Source organism: Pseudophryne corroboree, chromosome 1 (assembly GCF_028390025.1).
Source record: "Pseudophryne corroboree isolate aPseCor3 chromosome 1, aPseCor3.hap2, whole genome shotgun sequence".
Taxonomy (NCBI): domain Eukaryota; kingdom Metazoa; phylum Chordata; class Amphibia; order Anura; family Myobatrachidae; genus Pseudophryne; species Pseudophryne corroboree.
Genome location: NC_086444.1, coordinates 844,415,237 through 844,429,182, shown reverse-complemented (window position 1 = coordinate 844,429,182; position 13,946 = coordinate 844,415,237). Strand labels below are relative to the sequence as shown.

Genomic DNA, 13,946 nt, shown 5'->3' with positions numbered 1-13,946 from the left:
CTTCATGCGTGTCCAAACAGAGCAACAATTGAATCACTCTGCTGGGCGCCATCTAGTGGTGGCTAGGGTGACCACTCCAAGGAGTGAAAGTCTTCAATGTTGGAATAGACGACATTGTTCAGTGGCTAAGGTTTGTGCAAAACCTAATTTATATATGATTAGACTTATAGCTATTCCCCTTTTTACCACCAACATAACTCTAATGCAGAAGTATTGTACATGTACTCTTCCAACTGCTGTAGAACTGCACATCCCAGCATGCCTGCCGCAGTTTTGTTATAAGGGCATAGTAAACCTGTGGCAGAGCATGCTTGGAATGTGTAGCATGTTTAATACCGCTGCTGTAAAGTCTGACACATCAAATAGAACTCAGACAGAGTCTCAGAAACTTATGTAGCAAAATCCATGCTTTGCTTAACTCAATAAACAGTGAGTAATTTGTTTTTTTCCCCCCCTTTTAGTTATCAGTCGCAGCAGAACAACACTAGCTCTCCATACTTTTCGAAATTTGAGAAAATAGATTCTATTTTGTAAGTAATTTTATCTTCTCTTACGTCCTAGAGTATGCTGGGGTCCACACTAGTACCATGGGGTACAGACTGGTCTACCAGTAGCCAATGGCACTTTAAGAGGTTGAGAGTGTGGGCTGGTTCCTCCCTCTATGCCCCTCCCACCAGACTCTGTTTAGAAAATGTGCCCGGAGAAGCCGGTCACAGCTAGGGGAGCTCTCCTGAGTTTTCTTGGTAAAAGTAATTTTTTAGAGTTTATTGTTTTACAGGGAGGCTGCTGGCAACAGCCTCCCTGCAGCGAGGGACTGAGGGGGGAGCAGTATCTCCCCTGCGGGGTCTGAGCCACTGTCTCCGCTGACTGGACACTGAGCTCCAGAGGGGTCTGATCGTTTTCCAACACAGCGGACCGCTCGCCCCAGCAGCATTCCGCCACACCCTTGCAGAGCTGAAGAATCAGTGGCGAGTGAGACACCGACCCCCCTAGCAAGCAGGGGGTCGGTGTGAAGATTGCGGCAGCAGGGTAGGAGCGCAGTATTAACTAAGCTCCAGGGATGGCTCAGCGGCGCTATGAGGGGCGCCCTGAGCCAGCGCGACACCCTACACTGGTCCAGAAGCCTGTCTGGGTCCCCAGATCTCAGCCAGCACTAAATCCTCAGGCCAGTATAATCTGATGAAGAGCGGGAAGACAGTGCTATTTTGGGGGCGGAGCTTCTCCTCAGAGCGGACCCAGCAGCGTTCAGAGCCATTTTCCTGCCTGCATGGCGCTGACAAGGAGAATCAGGTCCCTCCACAGCAACTCCAGCTATCTGCAAACGGTACCAGGGGGTTGTAGAAGGGGGGCCGGGAGGCTGCAATACGACTGTGTATGCTATTAAGGTACACAGTCAGCTCTGAAAAGGGGTCTCCCTTTGGAAAAAAGCGTTGTGTGTGGGTTGGCTCCAATCTCTGTCTCTCACTTGCCATTCTTGGGGGGGAAACTCTGTCTGCCCTCCCCTGTGTGTGTGTGTGTGTGTGTGTGTGTGTGTGTGTGTGTGTTGAGTGTTTGGTGGTCTCCTTTAGCTATGTCCAGGGACACTGTGTCATATGCTGCAGAGGATTGTCCTCCCAGGATGATCCCATTCCATGTAATCAGGATAGCACTGGTTTAGCACAGTTTTTCCTCTATCACATCTTGGATTTCTCAGATTTCTGACAGGGTTGCAAGTAATGAATCTGCAACCCAGGTATTACAGAACTCTATGGCAGTATGGCCCGATTCTGGTACCTCGGGACGCTCCACTATATACCCCCACAAACGTGCGCTTGTGCATGTCACGCAGGATGACACGGATACCGATTCGACACTACAGACGGTGATGGGGATGTGTTGCGGTGGTCTGCATCTCTTGCAAAGGGGGTGCAATTGATGATAGAGGCTATCAGGGATGTGTTACATATTAATGATACCACACCTGAGCAGGTTGAGGAGGCTTTTTTCACTGAAAATAAAAATCCTCACTAACCTTCCCTGCGTCAAAGGAATTGAATGCTATATTTGAGAAAGCATGGGGAAAACCCTGAGAAAAAATTCCAGATCCCTAAACGGGTACAGGTGGCGTTTCCTTTCCCTGAGGAGGATAGGGAAAAAAGGGAAAACCCGCCAATTGTTGACGCATCTGTGTCCAGACTCTCAAAGAAGGTGGTTTTACCTGTTCCAGGATCTACCGCCTTAAAGGAGCCAGCTGATCGAAAAATTGATAACACACCTAAATAAATGTACACTGCTTCAGGGGCCATATTACGTCCCACTATTGCTAGTGCATGAATTGTAAAGGCTATAGTAAAATGGTCGGCTACCTTACTAGAGGATTTGGATACGATGGATAAGGGTGATGTTGAATTATGTTTACGCAGCATTCACGATTCAATAGGTTTTATGGTAGAATCCATGAAAGACCTGGGTTCCATGGCTGCGGGAATATCTTCCATGTCTGTTTCAGCTCGTCTGGGACTGTGGCTGCGCCAGTGGTCGGCCGACGCGGAATCCAGGAAAAGTATGGAGTCCCTACCCTACACAGGTCAAGCTCTCTTTGGGGAAGCTTTAGACACGTGGATATCCACGGCTACAGCGGGTAAGTCTCTGTTTCTTCCCTCAGCTGCACCTGCTCCGAAGAAATCCTTCTCTTCTTCAGCAACACAGTCCTTTCGGCCTAACAAACCTAGAAAGGCCAGACCGTCCAATACCTTCTTTAGGGGAGGTTGAGTTAAGTCCAAGAAACCTGCCGCTTTAGGTTCCCAGGAACAAAAGCCTGCTTCAGGTACGCCAAAGTCCTCCGCATGACCGTGGATCACGCGGCCTGGATGTGGGGCCAGTGGGAGCGAGAATCCGACAACTCAGTCACGTCTGGGTATCGTCCGGCCTGGATCCCTGGGTGATAGATATTGTATCCCAGGGATACAGGCTGGAATTTCTAAGTCTCCCTCCTCATCGTTTTTTCAAATCAGGCTTAACAGCTCTGCTAGCAGACAGCACTGTCCTACAAGAAGCTTTCCAGAAGTTGGTGGAGGCACAGGTCAATGTGCCAGTTCCTCCTCATTCGCAAACCACAGGTTAATATTCAAACCTTTTTTCGTGGTACTGAAACCGGATTGTTCGGTCAGGCCCATTCTGAACCTAAAATCATCGAACCCCTTTCTTAAGGAGTACAGTTTCAAAATGGAGTCTCTCAGGGCGATGATATCAGGTCTGGAAGAGGGGGATTTCTGGTATCCATGGATATCAAGGATGCGTACCTACACATTCCGATCTGGCTGCCGCATCAGGGTTATATCCGTCTCGCATTACTGGACTGTCACTTCCAGTTCCAGGCCCTGCCATTCGGCCTCTCCACAGCACCGAGGGTGTTTACCAAGGTGATGGCAGAAATTTTGGTACTCCTCCGCAAACAAGGGGTGAACATCATTCAATATCTGGACGATCTGCTGATAAAAGCATCGTCCAAGGAGAAGCTGCTGCAGTCCATTGTTCTCACAACCCGCCTCCTCAAGATCCACGGTTGGATTCTGAACCTTCCAAAGTCGCATTTGGTACCAACCCAGAGGTTGTCCTTTCTGGGAATGATCCTAGATACAGAAGTGCAGAGGGTGTTTCTTCCGCAGGAGAAGGCGTTGGTGATACAAACAATGGTCCGGGATGTCCTGAAGCCAGCCCGGGTGTCTGTTAATCAATGCGGGTGTCTGTTAATCAATGCCTGTTGGGAAAGTTGGTGGCCTCTTACGAGGCTCTCCAGTATGGGAGGTTCCACGCTCGGGCCTTCCAACTGGATCTCCAGGACAAGTGGTCAGGATCTCCTCTCCACATGCACCAGAGAATATGTCCGTTGCCGAAAGCCAGGATTTCGCTCCTCTGGTGGCTACAATTACCTCACCTTCTGGAGGGCCGCAGGTTTGGGATTCAGGAATGGGTCCTTCTAACCACGGATGCGAATCTTCGGGGCTGGGGGAGCAGTCACTCAAGTAGTAACTTTCCAAGGAAGGTGGTCAAGTCTGGAAGCCGACCTGCCCATCAACATCCTGGAACTAAGAGCTGTCTACAACGGTCTTCTTCAGGCGGCCAATCTTCTAAGAAATCGGTCCATTCAAGTGCAGTCGGACAATGTAGCGACAGTAGTCTACATAAACCGACAAGGCGGAACGAAGAGCAGAGCTGCAATGTCGGAGGTGACAAGAATCATCCTCTGGGCAGAAAGAGACGCGTTGGTGCTCTCAGCAATCTTATTTCCGGGAGTGGACAACTGGGAAACAGACTTCCTCAGCAGACACGGTCTCCATCCGGAGGTGTTCAAGGAAATAACAGACCTTTGGGGGTTACCCCAAATAGACATGATGGCCTCTCGTCTCAACAAAAAGCTTCAACGCTATTGTTCCAGGTCAAAGGACCCACAAGCAGTGGCAGTGGACGTCCTGGTGTCTCCGTGGGTGTTCCAGTCGGTGTAAGTGTTTCCACCATTTCCACTCATTCGAAGAGTTCTAAAGCTCATAAGGAGAACAAGAGTTCAAGCGATCCTCATTGCTCCAGACTGGCCAAGGCGGGCTTTGCTCGCGGACCTTCTGAATCTCTTGTGGGAAGAGCCGAGGCCTCTTCCTCTTCGGGAGGACCTGCTGCAGCAGGGTCCGTTCGCCTATCAAGACTTACCACGGCTACGTTTGACGGCATGGATGTTGAGCGCCTGATACTTGCTCGGAAGGACATTCTGAAGAAGGTCATTCCTACCCTGATACAGTCTAGGAAAGGGGTAACGTCTAAACATTACCATCGTATTTGGAAGAAATATGTCTCTTTGGGTGAATCGAAGAAGTTTCCTACGGTGGAGTTTCAGCTCTGACGTTTTCTCCTCTTCCTGCAAACAGGTGTGGGTTTGGCCCTGAGGTTGGGATCTGTGAAGGTCCAGATTTCGTCCTTATCCATTTTCTTCCAGAAACATGTGGCTGCCCTCCCTGAGGTTCAGACTTTTTTGAAGGCGTTCTGCACATCCAACCTCCCTTTGTACCGCCTACGGTGCCTTGGGACCTTAACGTGGTGTTGCAGTTCCTCCAGTCGGATTGGTTTGAGCCTCTACAGGAGGTTGAGGTCAAATTTCATACATGGAAGGCTGTCACGTTGTTGGCCTTAGCTTCGGCTAGGCGTGTGTCCGAATTGGGGCTTTATCCTGTAAAAGCCCCTACTTGATCTTCCACGAAGATGGAGCTGAGCTCCGGACACGTCAGCAGTTTCTTCCGATGGTTATGTCGGCATTTCATATAAAACAACCTATTGTGGTGCCAGTGGCTACAGACTCCTCAATTTCATCAAAGTCCGTGGATGTTGTGAGGGCTCTGAAGATATATGTGAAGAGAACTTCTCGTCACAGAAAGTCGGACTCTCTGTTTGTCTTATATGATCTTAAGAAAATTGGGTTTCCTACTTCTAAGCAGACGATCTCTCGCTGGATTAAGTTCACTATCCAGCACGCTTATTCTACAGCAGGATTGCTGTGTCCAAAATCTGTTAAGGCCCACTCTACTCATAAGGTTGGGTCTTCCTGGACGGCTGCCCGGGGTGTCTCGGCATTGCAACTTTGCCGAGCTGCAACTTGGTCTGGGTTGAACACGTTTCCAAAGTTTTACAAGTTCGATACTTTGGCATCTGATGATCTGAAGTTCAGTAAATCGGTTCTGCAGGAGCATCCGCGCTCTCCCTCCCGTTCTGGGAGCTTTGGTAAATCCCCATGGTACTAATGTGGACCCCAGCATCCTCTAGGACGTAAGAGAAAATAGGTTACCTACCGGTAAATCCTTTTCTCGTAGTCCGTAGAGGATTCTGGGCGCCCGCCCAGCGCTTCGTTTTCCTGCATTCGTTATCTGGTTCAGTACATCTTTGTTTAGTTATGTACTGCATTGTTACTTGGTAAGTAATGTTTCAGCAGTTGCTGAGAGTTTCAAGCGAGTTAGCTTGATGTGCCTTGTATGTGTGAGCTGGTATGAATCTCGCCACTATCTGTGTTAAATCCTTCTCTTGAAGATGTCCGTCTCCTTGGGCACAGTTTCTCGACTGAGTCTGATGGGAGGGACATAGAGGGAGGAGCCAGCCCACACTCTCAAACTCTTAAAGTGCCAATGGCTCCTGGTGGACCCGTCTATAACCCCATGGTACTAATGTGGACCCCAGCATCCTCTACGGACTACGAGAAAAGGATTTACCGGTAGGTAACCAAAATCCTATTAAATCTAGTATAAAGCAAGGATGTAAATATATATGTAATGATTGATAATTACATGCCATTTTCCGGTGTAGCTTACTGCCACTCCTTTAGTTTATAACAAAGTACTGTTGAACTTTTATTCCTCATAGGAAAATAAAAAAATTTGCAGACCTCTTATACAGCATTATCCTGTTGAAATCCTGTTGCTTGGTCTGTAGCACAAGGAACATGGAGAGGAATTAAACTTTAATGTAAACAAGACAATCGCACCATAAAATTTAAATTCTTATTTCCAGGTCAATCAATGACCCTTTTTAAACCGTGCGAGTCAGTGACTTCCCTTGTTGTTGTTGTTCTTAATTCTGTTAAACTATGTGTTGCCTGTTAATATTATTATTAACCGTTTCTTATATAGCGCAGCATTTTCAGTTGTGCTTTACAATTATAACAACAGTAATAGAACAAAACTGAGTTAAAACAGACAGACATAGAGGTAGGAAGGCCCTGCTCGCAAGCTTACAATCTGTATGGTCCTCGATAGAATCGTTTTTTTTTTTTTTTAGATGTTTGAGCATTTAAAAGGCAATAGCAGATTGTTTCTCGGTTTAAAATTATTGCTACTTTAACCACTTAACTGATTACTTCTCCCCCACAAAACTGCACAGAAATTGTTGTTTTTATTTGTATTACTTACAAAAGTGTAAAAAGTATATTTAATAATCTTTTATAATATTTTATTTAAAAAAATATATATCTAGGTGGTGGTATGCGCACCCCCTTCCTGTGTCCATGTGCACCTGTTAAAAAATAATTTCCCACAGCCATTGGCAATAAAGCCCCCATAATAGCACCTCCTAACCCCCTTAGTTGTTAAAATAAAAAAAAAGTTTCACAAACCACCTCCCCATTAACAAAAATTCTCTTTTTATTCCCCCACCCTGTTGCCATTTTTCTAATTATTATTATTTCCCCATATCAAGCACCATTTTGATTTTTCTTCCCCTAACCCCACTTGTGATTGATCCCCCCCCCCCCACATGCAGAGCATGTGCAGAAGGGACTGATGATCAGTCCACCGTGCGGCAGCTGATCTATGCATACACAGTGATCAGCATAGGTATGCAGGGGAAAGGAAATCATTTCCCTTCCTCGCGCTGAGCTTCCGAGAGTGTGAACTCCAGAATGCCAGCTGCACAGAATTTTGGGGTACGATTCCATAAGTGATGTCGCCGCATCACTCCAGGAGATCCAGGAAGCCAGAGTGGGGGCACATGACGGGCAGTACATCGCGATTAATGCGACCAAATCCAGTCAACATATACCTAGCTCCAGTCACATCAACGCAGCCATGGCAGTCAGGCGGTTAAAACATCAGCCAGACTCACTGGTCAATTGGCAAGATATTACTTTTACCTATACTGGTGTGGTATATTTAGCTGACTTTCAGAATGCCGATACCAGAATGTCGACATGTTTTGATGGTTTACATTCAGAATATCAAAATGTCAAATTATGACATTCACAATGTTTATAATGGCAGAATGTCAAAATTGTGACTGTTGACAGAATGTCGCCTGTGCGATTTCCCATCTACGGTTCATCTAACCATAATTGCAGCCTAACCCTAACATTGGGTGTCGACAATCTGGCTGTTTACATTAACAATATCAACGTTATGTCAGTGTTGTCATGTTGAATGTCATTATCCTGAACATGGACATTCTGACTGCATACCCCCTCTATATGAATCAACAAAAGTAACATAGTTCTTGATGATGATTGTTGGATGTGTTTGCTTGTTTTTCTTAAAAGTTGTTTTTGACTGATCTTTTCTGTAGCCACAGCGGACCAGTTTTAAAATTAAGACCAGTTGAAATTGCAAGTCCAGTGAAACCACTTGTGTGTGCCTTAAATTCTCCAGGTATGTGTTTCATGAACAGTGCATGTTTCTCCCAATGATTTTTGTAAACATAATGGCCAGTATAGTATTACAAAAGTAGTTTAGTAACTAAATAACGTTTATAATGTTTTCTGTTCAGTGATCAATTATGGAAACACTCCGTTACTTTAATATATGTCTTGTTTGATTTTTAGTAATTTAACCACTTGGACAGAATCAATTATTTTTTAGTTACTATGACATGTTATTTTAACCGCTAATTGACCTCGAAGGATGGTAGTGAGGAAATGACGGAGCTGGAGGTGACTGTTCCCTCTAGCAACCGGGGGAGCGGTGCCTCCAGCACAGATGGGACAAAAGAAAGCAAGGTACCTAGTCAGATTGTATGGAGTGGGCTAAGATGCTGTGGTAATCAACAACTTCTATGACAAAAGCTCACTTTTCTTGGTGGGGGACCTGGCCGCCAGAAGTATAAGTTCGGATCACAAGAGTCTACATAGGCATTGGAGAGCTCGTAATCTAATACCCCTTTTCCACCTGAGTACCGGGTCCGACCCGGGATTTTAACCCAGCTACAACCCGTGTCTGCCTCTGCTTTAAATGCCGTTTCCACTGCACTTCGACACAGGTTATTCTCGGGTTGGATCTGTTTCCACTTAACCCAGGTAAGCTCTGTAAAAGCCTATTGAAGTCATTAAAAATGGACTTTTTACTATCTCAACAAGATGATGTCATGAAAAGGCCTTCTCACAGCATTGCAGCAATGGAGACCGATGCAGTAGCTGTGTCTAGCATGGAGTTGCAGACTGTTTGCAGTTTTTTCAGAGTGTCTGTTTGCAAGCTGCTTCAATGCCTGCATGTGCCCATTGGAGTGTCTTTCTGCAAGCTGCTGCAATAGCTGTGCCCAGTGTGTCTCCCAGCGTGTCAACTCCGCGTTCAGAAGCTACTGCTGCGATGCCTGCATGCGCCCAGCGTGTCTCCCAGGGATGACATCATCATCTTGTGCCCCAGAAGCACCAATCAGTGTTTTAGAGCGTTACTCGGGTCTGAAAAAACAGGTAATGACCGTTTCTACTGAACAGTTACCCGGGTCATTACCGTGTTCAACCCAGTAGCTACCCGGGTAGGATTCCAGGGTCACTCAAACCATGTTTTTTATTGTGAGCCGTTTCCACTTACTAAAACCCTGTGTCGATGCGCGCCCCATGCAAAAACACGGGTAGATTTAGCTAGTGGAAAAGGGTTAATACACTGGATAAAGCAAGGGTAAGAGAAGCAGCTTCCCATTATTTTTCAGCAGGGAGTATGCCATATATTGCCATCTACCTAGTATTGATTTCAGACAAGGGGAGGCTCACTCATGGGTCCGATTTTATTCGCAAATTTCCTATCTTTAGTGGACCTGGGAGGTAGTGCAATCTCTGTTTAGCACTATTTCATTGGTAGGGTCCTTAATGAGAAAAGCCTACCAAAAGATTGTCTTCTTAGATACTTGGAGCCAGCATTAAAGTGTACAGCTGCTCTGTAGTGCTATCATTTCTATCACATTGTTGTTTCTTCTCTTCATTAATACTCAGGGTATTTTAAAGTGAATATAGTTGCTGGTGAGGATTCTTTATGCTATTAGGATGTTGTTGTGTTTTGTTTTGTGCATTTTCCAATCTCTAGTTTGTGTATACATAATCTGTGTACCTGGCTTGATCTATTGAGCTGATTTCATGAATTGTGTACTGCTGTTCTCTGTAAACCATTTTTCTCTAACGTCCTAGTGGATGCTGGGGACTCCGTAAGGACCATGGGGATTAGACGTGCTCCGCAGGAGACAGGGCACTTTAAGAAAGAATTAGGAATACTGGTGTGCACTGGCTCCTCCCTCTATGTCCCTCCTCCAGACCTCAGTTAGAATCTGTGCCCGGACGAGCTGGGTGCACTTTAGTGAGCTCTCCTGAGCTTGCTGAATAGAAAGTATTTTGTTAGGATTTTTTTATTTTCAGAGAGGTCTGCTGGCAACAGACTCTCTGCTACGTGGGACTGAGGGGAGAGAAGCAGCCCTACTCACTGTGGATAGGTCATGCTTCTTAGGCTACTGGACACCATTAGCTCCAGAGGGATCGAACACAGGAACGCACCCTTGGTCGTCCGATCCCAGAGCCGCGCCGCCGTCCCCCTCGCAGAGCCAGAAGCCGGCGTGAGAAGCAAGAAGACTTCAAAAGCGGCGGCAGAAGACTCCAGTCTTCACATGAGGTAGCGCACAGCACTGCAGCTGTGCGCCATTGCTCCCACATTAAACCAACACACTCCTGTCACTGTAGTGTGCAGGGCGCAGGGGGGGGCGCCTTGGGCAGCAATTAGAGAACTCTTGGCAAAGTGGGCATATATACAGTTGGGCACTGTATATATGCATGAGCCCCCGCCATTATTTTACACAAAATCGCGGGACAGAATCCCGCCGCTGAGGGGGCGGGGCTTCTTCCTCAGTACTCACCAGCGCCATTTTCTCTCCACAGCTCCGCTGAGAGGAAGCTCCCCAGGCTCTCCCCTGCAGATTCACGGTAGAAAGAGGGTAAAAAGAGAGGGGGGGCACATAAATTTAGCGCAAAATCAGTATATACAGCAGCTACTGGGTAAACACTAAGTTACTGTGTGATTCCTGGGACATATAGCGCTGGGTTGTGTGCTGGCATACTCTCTCTCTCTGTCTCTCCAAAAGGCCTTGTGGGGGTTCTGTCCTCAAATAGAGCATCCCCTGTGTGTGTGGTGTGTCGGTACGCTTGTGTGTTGGCATGTTTGACGAGGAAGGCTATGTGGAAGCAGAGCAGGTACAAATGAATGTGGGATCGCCTCCGACGCCCGATTGGATGGATATGTGGAAGGTTTTAAATGATAATGTTAATTCCTTGCATAAAAGGTTGGATAAAGCTGAAGCCTTGGGACAGTCAGGGTCTCAACCCATGCCTGCTCCTACAGCGCAGAGGCCGTCAGGGTCTCAGAAGCGCCCACTATCCCAAATTGTTGACACAGATATCGACACGGATTCTGACTCCAGTGTCGATGGCGATGATGCAAAGTTGCAGCCTAAAATGGCTAAAGCCATCCGCTACATGATTATAGCAATGAAGGATGTATTGCACATCTCAGAGGAAAACCCAGTCCCTGACAAGAGGGTTTATATGTTTGGGGAAAAGCCATGAGGTGACCTTTCCCCCTTCACATGAGTTATGTGAAAAAGCTTGGGAATCTCCAGATAGAAAAACGCAGATTTTCAAACGGTTGCTTATGGCGTATCCTTTCCCGCCAAGGGACAGGTTACGCTGGGAATCCTCCCCTAGGGTAGACAAAGCATTGACACGCTTATCTAAGAAGGTAGCCCTGCCGTCACAGGATACGGCCACCCTAAAAGAAAGCAGGAAGGTATCCTGAAGTCCATTTATACACATTCAGGTACCCTACTAAGGCCGGCAATTGCGTCTGCCTGGATGTGTAGTGCTGTAGCAGCATGGACAGATACTTTATCTGAGAAACTTGATACCTTGGACAAGGATACTATATTACTGACCCTGGGGCATATAAAAGACGCGGTCCTGTATATGAGAGATGCCCAGAGAGACATTAGCCTACTGGGCTCTAGAATAAATGCAATGTCGATTTCTGCCAGAAGGGTCCTGTGGACTCGGCAATGAACAGGTGATGCCGACTCAAAAAGGCACATGGAGGTTTTACCTTACGAGGGTGAGGAATTGTTTGGGGACGGTCTCTCGGACCTAGTTTCCACAGCTACGGCTGGGAAGTCAAATTTTTTGCCATATATTCCCTCACAACCTAAGAAAGCACCTTATTACCAAATGCAGTCCTTTCGATCACAAAGAGGCAAGAGAGTCCGAGGTGCGTCCTTTCTTGCCAGAGGCAGGGGTAGAGGGAAGAAGCTGCACAATACAGCTAGTTCCCAGGAACAGAAGTCCTCCCCGGCTTCCACTAAATCCACCGCATGACGCTGGGGCTCCACAGGTGGAGCCAGGATCGGTGGGGGCGCGTCTCCGAAATTTCAGCCACCAGTGGGTTCGCTCACGGGTGGATCCCTGGGCTATACAGATTGTATCTCAGGGATACAAGCTGGAATTCAAAGTGATGCCCCCTCACCGTTACCTCAAATCGGCCCTGCCAGCTTCCCCCATAGAGAGGAAAATAGTGTTAGCGGCAATTCACAAATTAGATCTCCAGCAGGTGGTGGTAAAGGTTCCCATCCTTCAACAGGGAAGGGATTACTATTCAACAATGTTTGTGGTACCGAAACCGGACGGTTCGGTCAGACCCATATTGAATTTAAAATCCCTGAACAGTTACCTGAAACTGTTCAAGTTCAAGATGGAATCGCTCAGAGCGGTCATTGCAAGCCTGGAAGAGGGGGATTTTATGGTGTCTCTGGACATAAAGGATGCTTACCTGCATGTCCCCATTTATCCACCTCATCAGGAGTACCTCAGATTTGTGGTACAGGACTGTCATTACCAATTCCAGACGTTGCCGTTTGGTCTGTCCACGGCACCGAGAATATTTACCAAGGTAATGGCAGAAATGATGGTGCTCTTGCGAAAGCAAGGAGTCACAATTATCCCATACTTGGACGATCTCCTCATAAAGGCGAGGTCCAGAGAGTAGTTGTTGATCAGCGTAGCACACTCTCAGGAAGTGTTGCTACGGCACGTCTGGATTCTGAATATTCCAAAGTCGCAGCTGATTCCTACGACGCGTCTGCCCTTCTTGGGCATGATTCTGGACACAGACCAGAAGAAGGTTTTTCTCCCGACGGAGAAGGCTCAGGAGCTCGTGACTCTGTTCAGAGACCTCTTAAAACCAAAACATGATGGTGGCATCATACGAGGCCATTTCCTTCGGCAGGTTCCATGTGAGGACCTTTCAGTGGGATCTGTTGGACAAGTGGTCCGGATCGCATCTTCAGATGCATCGGCTGATCACTCTATCCCCCAGGGCCAGGGTGTCTCTTCTGTGGTGGCTGCAGAGTGCTCACCTTCTCGAGGGTCGCAGGTTCGGCATTCAGGACTGGGTCCTGGTGACCACGGATGCAAGCCTCCGAGGGTGGGGGGCAGTCACACAGGGAAGAAATTTCCAGGGTCTGTGGTCAAGTCAGGAGACTTGTCTGCACATCAATATCCTGGAACTAAGGGCCATATCGATGCCCTAAGTCAAGCGGAACCTCTGCTTCGCAACCATCCGGTGCTGATTCAGTCAGACAACATCACCGCAGTGGCTCATGTAAACCGCCAAGGCGGCACAAGGAGCAGGGTGGCGATGGCGGAAGACACCAGAATTCTTCGCTGGGCGGAGAATCACGTGCAAGCACTGTCAGCAGTGTTCATTCCGGGAGTGGACAACTGGGAAGCAGACTTCCTCAGCAGGCACGACCTCCACCCGGGAGAGTGGGGACTTCATCAAGAAGTCTTCACACAGATTACAAATCGATGGGAACTGCCACAGGTGGACATGATGGCATCCCGCCTCAACAAAAAGCTACAAATGTATTGCGCCAGGTCAAGAGACCCTCAGGCGATAGCTGTGGACGCACTAGTGACACCGTGGGTGTTCCAGTCGGTTTATGTGTTTCCTCCTCTTCCTCTCATACCCAAGGTGCTGAGAATCGTAAGAAAAAGAGGAGTGAGAACAATACTCATTGTTCCGGATTGGCCAAGAAGGACTTGGTATCCGGAACTACAAGAAATGCTCACAGAGGACCCATGGCCTCTGCCTCTCAGACAGGATCTGTTGCAACAGGGGCCCTGCCTGTTCCAAGACTTACCGCGG

At 47.6% G+C, this 13,946-nt stretch overlaps 1 protein-coding gene across 11 annotated transcripts in view; it reads left to right on the top strand.

Moving 5' to 3' along the window:
- CENPC (centromere protein C) overlaps positions 1-13,946 on the top strand; it is a 755,709-nt gene that overhangs the window by 620,366 nt on the left and 121,397 nt on the right. For 10 of the 11 annotated variants that reach the window (XM_063919916.1, XM_063919914.1, XM_063919915.1 and 7 more), the window contains 2 exons: positions 462-530; positions 8,068-8,150. In XM_063919916.1, coding sequence (XP_063775986.1) covers positions 462-530; positions 8,068-8,150 — 152 coding nt within the window. The remainder of the gene's footprint in view (positions 1-461; positions 531-8,067; positions 8,151-13,946) is intronic. The other variant, XM_063919918.1, reaches the window with a different exon arrangement.